The sequence below is a fragment of the Muntiacus reevesi genome, chromosome 3 (genome assembly GCF_963930625.1).
Source record: "Muntiacus reevesi chromosome 3, mMunRee1.1, whole genome shotgun sequence".
Taxonomy (NCBI): domain Eukaryota; kingdom Metazoa; phylum Chordata; class Mammalia; order Artiodactyla; family Cervidae; genus Muntiacus; species Muntiacus reevesi.
The window spans coordinates 9,748,151-9,764,308 of NC_089251.1; the positions used below are offsets into that span (position 1 = coordinate 9,748,151).

The 16,158-nt window shown below is 36.6% G+C and overlaps 1 protein-coding gene across 3 annotated transcripts in view; it reads right to left on the reverse strand.

Annotated features, from left to right (window-relative positions):
• PBX3 (PBX homeobox 3) overlaps positions 1-16,158 on the reverse strand; it is a 218,068-nt gene that overhangs the window by 20,742 nt on the left and 181,168 nt on the right. For all 3 annotated transcript variants that reach the window (XM_065928440.1, XM_065928443.1, XM_065928442.1), the window contains exon 5: positions 15,478-15,613. In XM_065928440.1, the coding sequence (XP_065784512.1) occupies positions 15,478-15,613 (136 nt within the window). The remainder of the gene's footprint in view (positions 1-15,477; positions 15,614-16,158) is intronic.

Here is a 16,158-nt window from a genome sequence, read left to right on the forward strand (position 1 = left end):
ACCATACTTCTGTCCAGATAACTTTTGTGTAAATCTAATTCATTTTTTTTTTAATTTATTTTTAATTGGTGGAAAATTTTCCTATAGTTTTGTGTTGGTTTCTGCCATACACAATGTGAATCAGTCATAATTATAATCTAATTTTTGTAATTGAAAACATCAAAATGTATTCCATGTCCTATGTAAGAAATCTGATAGTCAAACCTTTTGTTTCATGGGAACCTGTATTTATTCAAATGCCTCTCCCTACCAAAAATACATACCCCAGTTTTCTTTTTAAAAATACAAAACATTCATTTAATTTGCTTAAAATACAAATACTTACCCTCAAAAGATAGCCTACCCTTTCAACATACATAATTAATTCTCATTAAAAATGAACCACATGCATTTTTAGAGTAAAGAATACACTTAGGGTAGATCTATTCAGAGACCAAGAATAGACACAACCCCACTCGCCCTCCAACTCCCCACCCGGTGCCCACTCTAGCTCTCACCTCTACGAAGCCTGTGAAAACCTAGGGGCTGAGGGCTTCTAGCAACTAGTTTGCCAGTGGCCAGGGCATCTTTTCCCTCTTTCTTTTGGGAACTTTATGAGGCTCTACATATACAACCTATCTGGAAAGAAAACCCTGGTTGAATATATGACAAATGAGCATTTAAGCATTCACCGCATACCAGGCCCTGTATTAGGCAGTTGACATGTGTGATCTCATTTAGCCCTCAAACTTCTGAGGAAATTATCACAATCCTAATTTTACAAGTCACAAAACAGGAACTTCAGGTTAAATAATTTGCTTAATGTCACACTGCTACTTAATAATGGTAGGGTAGAGTCTGTTTCTATATCTTCCCAATTTCTCAAAACAAGTGGTATGAAAGAAGAGCTGTTGTTTGTTGCTGTTCAGTTGCTAAGTCGTGTTTGACGCTTTTACAACCCCAGGGACTATAGCCCACCAGGCTCCTCTGTCCATGGGACTTTCCCAGGCAAGAAAACTGGAGTGGGTTGCCATTTCCTTCTGCCAGGAATCTTTCCAACCCAGAGATCAAACCTGCATCTCCTGCATTGGCAGGCAGATTCTTTACCACCGGGCCACCAGGGAAGCCCGAAAGAATAGTATCATTGCCTAAATGCAACACAAGTAACAACACAGGTTTGGTAGAGAATCTGGTGTACCTGAAGGGCAATGGGCTATATAACTTTGGGAAGTCAAGAGGGAGAAAAGGAAACTATTTATACCAGTATTTGAGAGTCTCCCCTGTTTTGGAGGATGGGAGGGTGGGGCAACTATGCCGCATGGCTCGTGGGAATCTCAGTTCTCTCATCAGAGAATGAACAAGGGTCCGTGGCAGTGAAAGTGTGGAGTTCTAACCACTGGACAACCAGGGAATTCCTATCCCATGAATCTTGATAGTTGTGTTTTCATTATCATTCAGTTAGTTTTTGATTTATGTTTTTTGAGCTTCTGTTATTAAGTATATACAAATATAGAACTGCTGTGTCATTAATATTTAGTGTCTCTCTTTATCTGCAGTAACATTTTTTGTCTTGAAGTATTCTTTACCTAATATTAATAAAGAAATACCAACTTTCTTTTGGTTGTTGTTTGCATGCTGCATTTTTCCCCCAAACTGTTATTTTCATTCTTTCTGTGTCATTATGCTTTAGATAAGTCTATTAGAAAATATAAGAAATTAGCTTTCATTTTTATATTTTATTTGACAATATTTGCTGATTAGATTTATGTTTACTGTAACTACTGAAATATCTGGGTTTAAATCTATCATCTTACCAAGTGCTCCCTATTTGTCCCACTTACTGGGTTCTTTTTTCTAGTACTTTCTTGCCTTCTTTTAGACTGCTTATTTTCAAAAATTGTTCATTTCCTTCTTTATTTGGAAGTTATACACTCCTTTAGTATTCTTTAGGTGATTCCCTAGAGATTACACATTCTTAACTATCAAAGTCTAACATTAACTGGTACTTTTACGTTAACTGGTATTTTTACCATCTTTTGCCAAAAAGGTAAGAGCATTAGATAACTTAAAAGGCACTATTACTGTGTATTTTAATTCTATATGTATTATAAACAAATAGGACCTTATTATTATTTTAAACAACTAATATTCACTTAGACTCACATACACATTTACCCTTTTCTTTGCTTTCCACTCCTGTATCTTCTGCCTTCTATCTGAAATATTTTTACTTCTGCCATACTTTTTATGCTTCCTTTAGAGAGAAAATGGGGCAAATTCTCTCAATTTTCTACCGAGAATGTCTTCATTTCACCTCTACTATGAAAGATCATTTTTGGCAGATACAGAATTCTAGGCTGACATTTATTTCATCTCTTTATCATTCTATAGTATTACGGCTTTATTGGTTTTATTAAGAAACCAGCAGTCAGCCTAACTGCTGTGCCTTTGAAGCCGCCCTTATTTTTTCCACTGGTGGCTTCTGTTTTCACTGTGTTCAGTGTACATTCCTATCTATCTATCTTTTTTTGGGATTGTACCTTTTGGTAAATCTAGGGCTTAGAGTCTTTTATCAGTTTTGAAAAGTTAGAAGCCTTTACATTTCAAATATTGTTTCTGACACACTATTATGTTTGCTTCTGGGACTGCAATTACATTTATGTTAGACTTCTCACTATATCTTCAATGTCCCTTACTCTTTCTCTTGATTTTCTATCCTATTGTCTCTCCATTCTTCAGCACGGTTATTTTCTTATGACCCATTTTCCAGTTCACCAATTCTCTCTTCAGCTATGTTTAACCTGCTTTAAAATCTGTACATTGAATTCTTAATTTTGGTTACTTTATTTTTGTTTCTAAAACTTCCATACAATGTGTTTTATGGTTTCCAGCTCTCTCTGACAAAATTCTCCATTTTGCTTATTGTGCTAAATATATAAAGCATAGTATTTTACAGTCCATATCAGATCCTTTTATTTTCTAAAGTTCTATGGATCTGTTTCTATTGTCTGTTATTTCTGGTTTCAATATATATTGTTACATCTCCTTCTATGTCTATTTTTTTACCCCTTGACTGTGTCCCCAGTGTTGTATTTATTTTGTTTATAGAAACAACCTGAAGTCTAGAATGGTGCTATCTTTCTCCACAAAAAAATTATACTTGCTTGTCCGGGCACCGATGAGGACTAGCAATCCAAGTCAAGGACTGAGGTATTCTGAAACGGAATTACAGGCTCTGTGAGGGTCTATGTACACTTCCAATGGACCCCTGCTACTAAGATGTAGCTCTGGTAGTATAAGCCCTAACACAATGCAAGGGAAGCAAGGTATCCTCCCCCTTTATAGGTCCCAGATACCTAGACACCAATTCCTGCCTTCTCAGCCCTTCAAAGTTGTCAAAAAGCACAGTTTAACCTCTTAATCATTCTCTCAGAGCTGACAAACAACCCATGGAAAAGTCATTACTTGTGGCCTTATTTTCTTCTTACCTGCAAATTCCCTCACCAACATCATCCATTCAACTAAGAATTTAAGTGAATGATTCTCAAGCTGAATCTTTAAGCTTATCTTTCCCCTAAATTGTATTTCCAAACTGAACATTTCCCAACTGGGATACTGATGGCAAGGCAAATCTGACATAGTTATTACAGATCTTTACTCTCCCCTCCATCAAACCTAAAAAGAACATAAATAAATAAATAAGAAAAAAAAAAAAAAAAACAAGCCCCTAGCATTTCCTTATGTGTTTCCTATATCAGTTAATAATATCACCATCTTCAATTATGTAGGCTAAAAACCTCCACTATCTTCTACTCTTTCCTTCTTATATACATATCCAACTGTTAACCCATCCTCCATAATACCAGTTCTATCCCCAAAATACTTTAAAAATGTATCCCTGTTCTCTGCTTTCAGTGGCCTAATTTGAATCCTCACCACCTCTTTCCTAACCTATGCCACTAATCCCCTACATAGTCGCTTTATTCTAGGGTTTTCCCTTTCAAACTGACCTTATACATTAGTGCTAGATTTACCTTTCATAAATCTTTATCACATCACCCCAACCCATAAATCTATATTGCCCTTATTTTACTTCACAGTGCTTATTCACCACAGGGCATTATATATAATATTTATATTTAAAATATAAGATATATAACATATATAATTAAATATTATTTATATATAGGGCTTCCCAGATGGTGCTAGTGGTAAAGAATAGTGAAAAGTGAAAGTGAAAGTCACTCAGTCATGTCCGACTCTTTTCGACACTATGGACTATACAGCCCATGGAATTCTCCAGGTCAGAATACTGGAGTGGATAGCCAATCCCTTCCCCAGTGGATCTTCCCAACCCAGGTCTCCCACATTGTAGGCAAATTCTTTACCAGCTGAGCTACCAGGGAAGCCCAAGAATACTGGAGTGGGTGACCTATCCCTTCTCCAGCGGATCTTCCCGATCCAGGAATCGAACTGAGGTCTCCTGCATTGCAGGCGGATTCTTTACCAGCTGAGCTAGTGTAAAGAACTGACTGCCAATGAAGGAGATGCAAGAGATGTGGGTTTGATCCCTGGGTTGGGAAGATCCCCTGGAGAGAGAAATGGCAACCCACTCCAGTATTCTTGCCTGGAAAAATTCCAAAGATAGAGGAGACTAGGGGGCTTTGGTTCTTTAGTTTCCAAAGGAGTGGACACAATTGAGCATACACAAACACATACATTTTATATATATACATATGTATATATATGTATAAATTATCCTTCTCTCCTCATTAGAATGTAAGTTCCACAAGGACAGAATAGCACAATGACCAAAGATCACTTATTGAATGAATAATGTATAACTAATTAATTAATGCAAAACATATCTAAACTGTTCAAGCATATAATTATAGGCATAATTACAGACATCTAAACACCATAATTGCAGACCTTCCCCAATCAGGCTCCAGCTTGGCTTTCTATCTAAATAATTTCTTCATCAAATACTCACTGAGTGTCTAAGTGCTGTACACTCTTCTAGGCATTCAGGATATAGTGCTGAATAAGATCACAGTCTCAATCAACAGGGAATTCACCAGCTATCAGAAGAATAGCATTAAACAATTCATTAGTTACTTACAATTGTGGTAAGTGTTAACAAGGAAAAGAATGAGAAGCTATGAAAGTATATAATAGAAGATATGAACTGGAAGTTTAAGCAAAATTTCTTGAAGAATTGATATTTGAAGTAAGCTTTGAAAGAGTAGTAATTAAAATATTTATGCATATGTGTTGGAAGTTCAGGGTTAGACCATCCCAGGCAGGAGAAACAGCATAATAACAACTATTATTATAATTTGTCTTACTCTTTGATAAGCACTCTGCTAGGAGATTTATATTGTCTTCTCACTGAAACTCACTGTAGCTTTATTTAGCTATTTTTATTCAAATTATACACAAGGAAATGAGGTACAGTAAGTTTAAATGACTTGTCCAAGGTCACAGAGTTTTAAATTGAGGGTACTTTCCTAATCCTCATTAAAACCCTCCTGGTACCATATTCATTGGTACCCATATGCATTGGTACATTCCCCCGGATAACTCGGCATCCTGTCAGCAACACAATTGTCTGTCTCCCTCAAGTAATTTGACATTTCCCAGAGAAAAGAACATTATCTTATTCACCTTTCTTTGCCACAGTGATCATAGCAGGTACCTGGTGCCTGCTGAGACAATCACAAAAACAGTCCAAATTCCTGGCATGTGCATTTGGGTGGATCAAGTTAACTTACTCACACTGTATTCAGCGCCTACTCTCAAAAATCCATACTCATTTTAGAAAAATAGTATGCTCTCCACATAAACGGACAGAAGGAAGAGAAGCCAAAAGGAAGCACAAGAGCATCTCTGGAGAATCCCAGATTTCCTGGGTGAGGTTACCACAGTCGATGTAAGTGGGAAGCCAGGAGGCCTGAACTCAGAGCTAGTTCTGATGGGACTTTGCCCTTCAGGCTACACTGTATTTCCTCTTTTCACTCTTACCTATCCATATCTACTCTCGCCCTACACTGGGCGCCAAGAGGCTGACCTATATGCCTCGAGGCTTCTGGCCAAAGGAAGTCACTGGTAGGAGACGAGAAGAGACGAAAGTAAGGTCAGAGTATTTGTTTCCCAGACTCCCTCATCGTAATGCTGCTTTTACTTAAGATCTCAGTTACTGGCCTTCTCCGCACAGCTTCTAGGTCATGGTTGGGTTCTGATAATCTTCCTTATCTCTTTAGGCCAAGGGGTAGTAAAAGAACCAAGCAGGACCAGCATTATCCTCTGTGGTTTCCCTACACTCTGCCCACACTTGTGTAAACACTCACTTTACTAAGATATCCTCAAATTATTCTAATTTGAGTGTGCCATCTGTTTTCTCCTGGGACCCTGACTGGTACTTTGGCTTGTTGGTCTGACCACAGAAGTGAAGCAGTGGAAGGGTGAGATGCAATGATGACAGACTGGAATGCTCAAAGGGAAAGGACAGACAAGGTGGGAAGGGGACAAACACTGGAGGGACCATGATTCTGGTTATGGCTTCTTCTTGATAGGAAAACTCAAAAAACACTACATCTAAGCCGGAATAGTCTCTCTATCCTTAACTGAGTGTCACAACAAGTATTACAGACTCCCTTAAAGAAGATTCTCTAAGATGAATATAACAACTGACATCCCTGGAGCAAGCTTTAGGCACCAAGTTAATCATGGTGCTGATTGTTTGCAGAGAAGAACAACAATTAAAAATCAGTGGCTTTCCTGTTTTCTTGAAATCGTGCATATATGCCTTATCTGTATTTGGAGTTACAACCTCGTCAAAGCTCTCATCTTTTTACAACCTGTTCCTTTATTCTTTGTACATTGTTTAATGACATCCCATCTCCAGGAGGACACACAATCAGAGACTTCACAGAAAAGGGGGTTTGCAGCCTACTTTTAAGACAGTGTGAAAGATCCACTTCAACAAAATAGCTGCCATTTTCCTTCAATTCATCTCCAGTTCACCAACTGCATACTAACTTAAGAGTAGAAACTCGCTTCTGCCTTCTGTCTACTGCCAAAATCACTGAAAAGGCTTTTATGGATAGCTGCAAAAGATACTGTAATTTGATAGTCATCTTTATTTTTCCTGCTCTAATTATTATTTTAACGGGCTTCTTCTTATTTTAATAGATTTTTTTAATAAAGAAATCTTACTTACAAATTTTAATTAGCTTACTGAATATTCACTGCTTTGGAATAAGTAGTTTAATGAGTAAGGAGACCTCAGATTACTAACTAGCCTGGAGTCTCTAAGTAGCTTAGGGGGAAATGATGCAGCCCTAGTGATATAAGTCCAGTCTGTACCTCACAAACCAGGACTCTGAGCCGAGACCCAAGGGAAAGAGGAATCACATTGCCTCTTGCAGGAAAAAAAGTAAAAATCTGTTTTATTTCTTTTTATCAAGAACTTCTATGTAAGAACTTTCAGCTCTCCCACTCACCAAGATTTGTGGCTCTTCTCAATTCATTTAACTTCTCTGAACATGCCTCCTCATCAGTAAGGGTTATGTAATTTTTTCCACACTAGACAGTTACAGAAGTGGGTCTTCTGTACCGCTTTAAAAAGCTATGTTAGTTAGATATCTAAGTTGGATGAATGAATGAATGAACTTAATGCTGCAAATTAAGCACTCTATTATTTCAGGTTCTCATTTGCTAAAAAAGAAAATCAATCTTTTCTTTACAGTACACTTCAATTACAGTAGCAGTGAAGAATAAGTTAACATTTTTCATTCTAAAAACACCTGGCAGAGAAAGGAGGGCGAGAGTTATTTAAATTCAAAATTGGAATCAGGAGAACAATGGAATTTTTTGTGACTTACTAACTTGAATAAGCAAGTTAGCTCTATTCCAAAAAGTAAAAGCATATTAATATCTGCCCCCCTGGTTAAGAATATATGACTATTTTAACTATGATTCTCAGTGCTCATGAAATTTCTTTTTTTGTGAACTTTCAGAGTGTTATGTAAAAGGGGAACTCCAGTTTACTAAATCACACTGTGCTATGCTGTATTCAGTCATGTCCCACTCTTTGCGATCCATGGACTGTAGCCCATCAGGCTCTTCTGTCCATGGAATTTCCCAGGCAATAATACTGGAAAGGGTGGCCATTCCCTTCTCCAAGAGATGTTCCCGACCAAGGGATCAAACCCTGGTCTCCTGTATTGCCAGCAGAAGAATCTGAGCCATCTGAGCCATCTATAATACAAATTAATTGAATATGATCCAAACCAAACTCCTGATCTTACCCCAGTACCTATTCCTTCCAAATCCTTCCCTAACACACTTAATAACAACTTCACACTTCCACTGCTCAGGCCAAAAATATTAAAGTCAACCTATCAGTAAACCCTCAGCTGTACCTTCACAATTATCTGGAATGCAGCCATCTCTCAGCCTCTACTACTATGATTCTTGTCCAAGCCACCATCATCTTCTGCCTGGATTATTGCAGTGGCATCTTAACTGGCATCTCTGCTTCCCCTTGCCTCCTACTGTCTATTGTCAATACAGCACCCATGGAGACCCTGTTAAAACTTAAGTCAGATCATGTCACTCCCTCAGTATTCTATCTGACTTTGAGTAGAAGGCCAAGTCATTACCATGGTCTCTAAGGCCCCTGCACCATTTGGACCTCCCAGTCTCTTTGACTTCATTTCCTACCACTTTCTCCAATTGCTCAGGCTATTTTTACCACAGAGCCTTTGCACTTACTGTCCTCTCTGCCTGGAATGTTTTTCACCAATTAGCCACATGGTTTGGTCATTCATCACCTTCAATTTTTACCAAAAGCTATTTTCTCAGGAGGAATTTTCCTTACCACTCTATTGAAAATTACAGCCTTTACCTCCCTATTCTCCTTCCTTCCTTTTGCTCCATAATGCTTATCCCTTTCTAACTTATAATTTCATTTATTTACTTTACCTGTTTGTATCCTACCAGGAAAATCCAAGCTCCATAGGGCAGATTTATTGCTGTGGTATAACTAACCTTTTAGTCAATTTAAAAATATATATACAGGGAGGGAGGTGGGAGGGGGGTTCAGGATGGGGAACAAATGTACACCCATGGTGGACTCATGTCAATGTATGGCAAAACCAATACAATATTGTAAAGTAATTAGCCTCCAATTTAAATAAATGAATTTAAAAATAAAAAATAAAAAAATAAAAATTTATATACAAAAAAAGGGGCACATATCATAAGTACAGTGTTTGATAAATTTCCATAAAGTAAATACACCCATGGAACCATCATTTAGATTGAAAAACATTCCCCTTTCCAATTCTAATTTCTAACACTAAGATTAATTTTGCTTGCTTTTGAACTCTGTAATAAATTAAACTATACATTAAGTGCCTGACTTCTTTCAAACAGCATTATATAATTACATATAGTTTAGTTCATTCATTCTCATTGTTACATAATATCCTAAATATACACAAATATACCACTTTTATTTATCCATTTTCCTACTGAAGGATCTTTCCATTGTTTCTAGTACTGTTGATAAGGATATTCATATTTATATATATCTTTTGGTGACATGTGTACACAATTCTATCAGGTAGGGCAGGGGATTCAGCCTGTAAAGTTCACAGATGTCTCTTCCATCCCTAGCAAAGTATCTGACACATAATAGGGGTTACAATAAATTTTGTTTGCTTTTGGTGTTTTTTTTTTTTTTTTTTGCCACACTGCACAGCATGCAGAATCTTAGTTCCCTGACCATGGATTGAACCTACGCTTCCTGCAGTGAAAGCACAGAATCTTAACCACCAGACTGACAGCAAAGTCCCAACAAGAAAATTTGTGTTAACAAATGAATGGAAATATTTTTTTAAGAATTCTGCTATTTCAATTTAATAATTCACATATGACTTCCTAGGCTTATATGTGTAGGTTTATAATGCATAAAAATTAAATTAACTTCTATAAATCTGTCACAACTTAATAAATATACTACCACAATGACAAACCTAGATAGCATATTAAAAAGCAGAGACAATACTTTGCTGACAAAGGTCTGTCTAATCAAAGCTATGGTTTTCCCAGTAGTCATGTATGGATGTGAGAGTTGGACCATAAAGAAAGCTGAGCACCGAAGAACTGATGCTTTTGAACTGTGGTGTTGGAGAAGACTCCTGAGAGTTCCTTAGACTGTAGGGAGATCAAACCAGTCAATCCTAAAGGAAATCAGTCCTGAATATCCATGGAAAGGACTGATGCTGAAGTTGAAAATCCAATACTGGCCACCTGATGTGAAGAACTGACTCATTTGAAAAGACCCTGATGCTGGGAAAGATTGAATGCAGGAGGAGAAGAGGATGACAGAAGATGAGATGGTTGAATGGCATTACCAACTCAATGGACGTAAGTTTGAGTAAGTTCTAGGAGTTGGTGATGGACAGGGAAGACTGGCATGCTGCAGTCCATGGGGCTGCAAAGAATCAGACACCACTCAGCTACTGAACTGAACTGAACCAACAATACCACTAGAACTCTTTGAATATCTCTTTCCAATCCCATTCTAATCAATAATATTTTTTATCATTTCATTTCTTTCTTTATATTTAACCATGCACCCCCTAAATAATGTGCTATTTACTTGGTTTTTAACTTTATAAAAAAATTATTACCATATATATATATGCAATTTGCATTTTCACTTTAGTATTAGAATTCACACAAATTGATGTGTATAGTGTGTAGCTATAAATCATTATTTTTAATAGCTATACAGTAATCCATTGTAGGATTATATCACAGTGGGTCTATCCACTTCTCCAGTCAATGAAAAACTGGCTTATTTCAAGTTTTTTGTTATTTCAATGTTACTATGAATGCTTCCACAAGTCTCCTAATATACACAAGGTTTTCCAGGGCAATTTCATTTAAAGGTGAAATTATGGATTGAATGATATGTGTATATTCAAAGGTATAAGATAATGCCAAGTTTTCCAAAGTGGTTACACCAATTTATATTTCTACCAATGATGTTTAAGGGTTCTTGCTGCCATATATACTTACCAACCAATGTGCAGGACTCTATATATAGTCTTGGGATTTTTTTTGCCAATCTAAAGCATAACACGGATTCAATGGACATGAGTTTGGGTAAACTCCGGGAGCTGGTGATGGACAGGGAGGCCTGGTGTGCTGTGGTTCATGGGGTTGCAAAGGGTCACACACAATTGAGCAACTGAACTGAACTAAACAAGTATAAATGTTACTTTAATGCAGTTTTGAAAACATGGATTCCTGATAACTATCTTCTATGAAATCCCTGTGTTTTTTGCCTATTTTTCAACTAGGATATCTTTTTCTTATTAATTTATAGGAGTTCTATATATTTTGGGTTTTAATCCTCTTGCTTATACACTTACAAATGTCTTCTTACTTACTTACAAATGACAGTTTGTGGACTGTCTTCACATTTTAAAAAGGCTTTATCTGAAATAATTTCAAACTTACAAAGGAAGCTGCAGGAATAAAAACTGTAAAGAATATGTATGCATTCCCTTGACCCAGATTCACTTGTTATTACCATTTTACCCCATTTGTTTTATCATTGTTGGGCTCTCAAGCACACACACTCTCTCATGCTGTGTGTATATGTGTGTGTGTGTGTGTGTGTGTGTGTGTGTGTGTGCACGCGTGTGTGTGTGTGTATATATATATTTGTATGTGTTTATATGGCACCCCACTCCAGTACTCTTGCCTGGAAAATCCCATAGACGGAGGAGCCTGGTAGGCTGCAGTCCATCGGGTCGCTACAAGTCAGACATGATTGAGTGACTTCACTTTCACTTTTCATGTTCATGCATTGGAGAAGGAAATGGCAACCCACTCCAGTGTTCTTGCCTTGAGAATCCCAGGGATGGGGGAGCCTGGTGGGCTGCTGTCTATGGGGTTGTACAGAGTCAGACCTGACTGACAGACTGAACAATACAAAACAATATACATACATATACACACACACACACATATATGCTTGTGTGTGTGTGTGTGTGTGTGTGTGTGTGTGTGTATAAACACACATTTTTTCCCTGAACCATGAGGGTAAATTATTGAATATATACACCATGGCCCCTTGCCCTTAAGTGAGTCACTGTGTATTTCGTAAGACTAGAGGTGTTCTCTTGTATAACCACAGTATAATTACAAATTATAATTTACTTTAGTAATATAATTTGTAAATATTATAAATAATTTATAAATATTTGTAATATTTATAAATAATTCCTTTATGATATTTTCCCCTCCAGTAGAGGATCCAGTCTAGGGTCAAACACTGCATTTACATGTCATGTCTCTTTAGCTTCTCTTAATCTAGAACATTTCCATGGTCTTTTATATTTTTAAGAATACTACTTCTTCCTCACTTTTTTCCAGCTAGAACATTCCTCATTATGGGTTTGGCTGATGTTTTGATGTTTTCTAGTGATTATATTCAGGTTACATTCCAGGGCAAAATACTATATAAATGTCCATTTGTCCCTCTTTGATAATGTTGAGTCTAATCAACTGGTCAAGGTTTTATTCCATTTTTCCACTCTATAATGGCCTTTCTAAAAAATATCCCTTGTAACTAATAAAAGGCCTATGGAGAGGATACTTTAATACCATATCCTTCATACAAATATCCTCCTAGATTTAATATCTATTGATAATTCTTGCCTGATATAATCTTTACTAAAATGATTGCATCATGTTGATGTTTCACAGTCTTTATTTAAAGTACTTTGATAAACGTCCTACCACTGAATTTATCAACCTTTTCCCTTGCTGCTTACACATTTTATCTATTTAAAGACTCTTCTCAAAGTACTAAATATATTTCCTTACATTTTCTTCTGAGACTGCCTTTCTTATTCCTAATTATTAAGTATTTTAAGCAGTATTTTAAGTATTTCAAGCAATAAAGAATAAATCAATTTCATACACTTTAAATCTAGCAAAAAGTATTGCTATAGTTGCCAATTTTCAGTGGGTTTCAATATTTTAAAGTTAGTTTTGTATATTAACAGCTTCTGGATTCTAACTTTAATTGTACTTTAGTATGATGCATATTTAAAACACTGTTTTTTATCTTTAGAAATTAGTTCACCTGTCAGGTCTGGAATATTCTCTGCTTTCACAGAGAAATTAAACAACTTAAAAGGATACTAATTAAAAAGGCTAGCGACTGGACTTTCCAGGCAGTCCAGTGGTTAAGACTCTGCTTCCAACGCAGGGGGCACAGGTTCAGTTCCTGGTTGGGCAACTAAGACCCTGCATGTCACACATAGTCGGGGAAAGAGGAGAAAGGCTAGCAACTTATGTCTTTAATAGTGAAAATAATACTGTTTCCATATCAGAGATGTGGGGAAAAGGGAATGGTGGAGGGGAAATAACACTTTTAAGTGTGAAAAAGTAAAAAGGAGAGGAAATTGTTACAATTTACACTGAATCTTACACTGATTGCTGAAATTCTCCATTTGAAGGCTGATTGGGGAGAAAAAAAGATCATAAAGTCTGCTTTATAGACAAAGAAATATATCTATGTCTATATTATTTCTAACTGATGCAATTACTAAAAAATTCCCAAAACTTAAGCTATTTTTCTATGAAAAACCAACAGAATGAATATAGTAGTGAACAATTTTTTTTTTTTTTAAAGAAAAAATAAGGTAAAAGGGATCCTAGGCTGTTTTAGAAGCACAGCAAAACCTCCCTAGTTCAGAATAGTCAGAAGGAAGCTCTTCTCACTCGTTACACAAGCATGTGTTAACAAATCCTACATAACGTACACAAGAAGCAAGTACAACCAGTGAAAAACCAGGATTATACTGGTTTTTGAAAAATGTATATAATGTGTTAACCTCAAGTGGCGAATACGTTATAGAAGTAAAAAAGAAAAGCAAGAAAGGGAGTAGACGCATGAAACACCTTAATTTGAACTGGACCCACAAACATCTGAATTCTACGTCAGAGACAGCTGTTGGGATTAGCAGGTGTAAACTGTTATGAATAGGGTGAATAAACAGCAAGGTATTACTGTATAACACAGGGAACCATATATATTCAATATCCTGTGATAAACCATAGTGGACAAGAATATTAAAAAAGGAATGCCTTGTCACTTTGCTGTACAGAGGAGATTGGCACAACACTATAAATCAACTCTACTTCAATAAAAATAAAAATAAAACACCAATATGAAACTTTCATTGGAATGTGAAAGGGGTCTTTAGAATCTTGAACTTCAGACCTATATGAGTATTTATTTAGAGGCTACATTAAAATTTGTGTCACATGACTTCTAGGCACCATTGAAATTTCTGCCAAGAGTGAGCTTTTCCATAAGTGCCACTGCAAGAACTGGTTGCTGACTACCACATTTGCTTGCTATAAAGAAATGTTATTCAAGTTATAATCTATAAACAATAATATGAGAACTTAAGTAAAATTATATTTTAGAGCTAAGACTAATAGAATATACTTATTTTTTAAGAAGGTACAGTTACTTGGTTATTTATTTGTCTCCAACCCTCAGTCTAAAAAGCAAGTCTGGGATTTCCCTAGCGGGTCCAGTGGTTAAGAATCTGCCTTCCAATGCAGGGGAAGTGGGTTCAATCCCTGGTTGGGGAACTAAGATCCCACATGCTAGTGGAGCAATGGGGCCCATATGCCGCAACTATTGAGCTCATGCTACAACTGGAGAGTCCGTGTGTCACAAGCAAAGTTCCTTCATGATGCAGTGAAGATCCCACTTGCTGCAACTAACACCTGATGCAGCCAAATACATTAAAAATAAAACAAGTCTATCTGCCTAAAATTAAGTGTATTTTTGTTAGAAGATGAAAGGTAACTTCCAGGGCATGATTTATTACAAATAGACACTTAAAAAAATAACAACAAAAGCAGGGATAGGCATGAATTTAATTCTTGTATTTCATGGATAACAAAAAAGCAAAGAAATCTTTGAAATCCAAATATCATAGCATGGTTATCAAGAAAGGACTTGGCGAACTCCTCAAAGCTTTCATCATAGAGCTATATGAAACTTCCTTTTGACAACAAATACATTGGTTTCTCACTGGTAGAAGTTTAGACCAGTCATCTAAATTGGGAAAGTGAGACTACATGCTGTTTACTGAAGAGTCATATGAGTGTAAACCACGTCACTCCCCGAGGTATGTTTCTGTTCTTTCTACAGAAGATGTACACTAGGGAAGCGGGGATCATTTTGATTCCTTGACATTTAGGGTGAAAAGAAATCATCTAAGCTTTAAAAGCTGGCATAAAAATGTGGAAATATCTATGCTTTCCTTATCTCTTCTTTGATGATGAAACATTTGGATATGAAATTTGATAAAACCGCCCTGAGGAGAAAAGCAGGGCTCCTACAATCAATGGAGGACTAGGACACATGTACGGCACCCCTCTCACCTGGGACACTGTGATGCTGCACTTCTTGGCCAGCTCCTCTTTGGCTTCTTCACTGGGGTAGGGGTTGCTGAGGTGTGAGTAAAAATATTCATTCAAGATTTCTGTGGCCTGTTTACTGAAGTTGCGCCTTTTTCGTCTAGGAAGGAACCAAAAAGAGAATTGTAGTTATAATCCACGTTAACTAAAGAGGGATATATTACTTAGGATTATACAAAAAATGTTAGATTTCTATTTTTTAACATTCTCAGGGTCTCAGGTATCATCATGATATTGTAAATTATACTCTTGGCATTCGCCAGAGAACTATCCAATTCACATTAACATGTAGGATAACTAAGAAAAACACTAGAATGTGAAGCACAATTCACTTCACTCTTTACTCAACAAATACTTATTGAGAATCTAATGTGTTCTAGATATTCAATAAGGATACAGTTGGAACAAAACAGATAAGGGCTACCACCAGGGAAGTTTACAGGAGATTTAGAGTTAGGAAAAGAAAGACATTAGATAAGCAGCACAGAAATAAATACTTATAAATTATGGTGATCATGTCAAGTACCATGAAGAAAAAGTATAAGGTATAATGAAAGTGTCTAAGAAGGAAGCCTAACACAGATTATGGACTTGGGAAGGGTGTCCTTAAAGGAGTGACATTTACTCTGAGACCTGGAGAGTGTG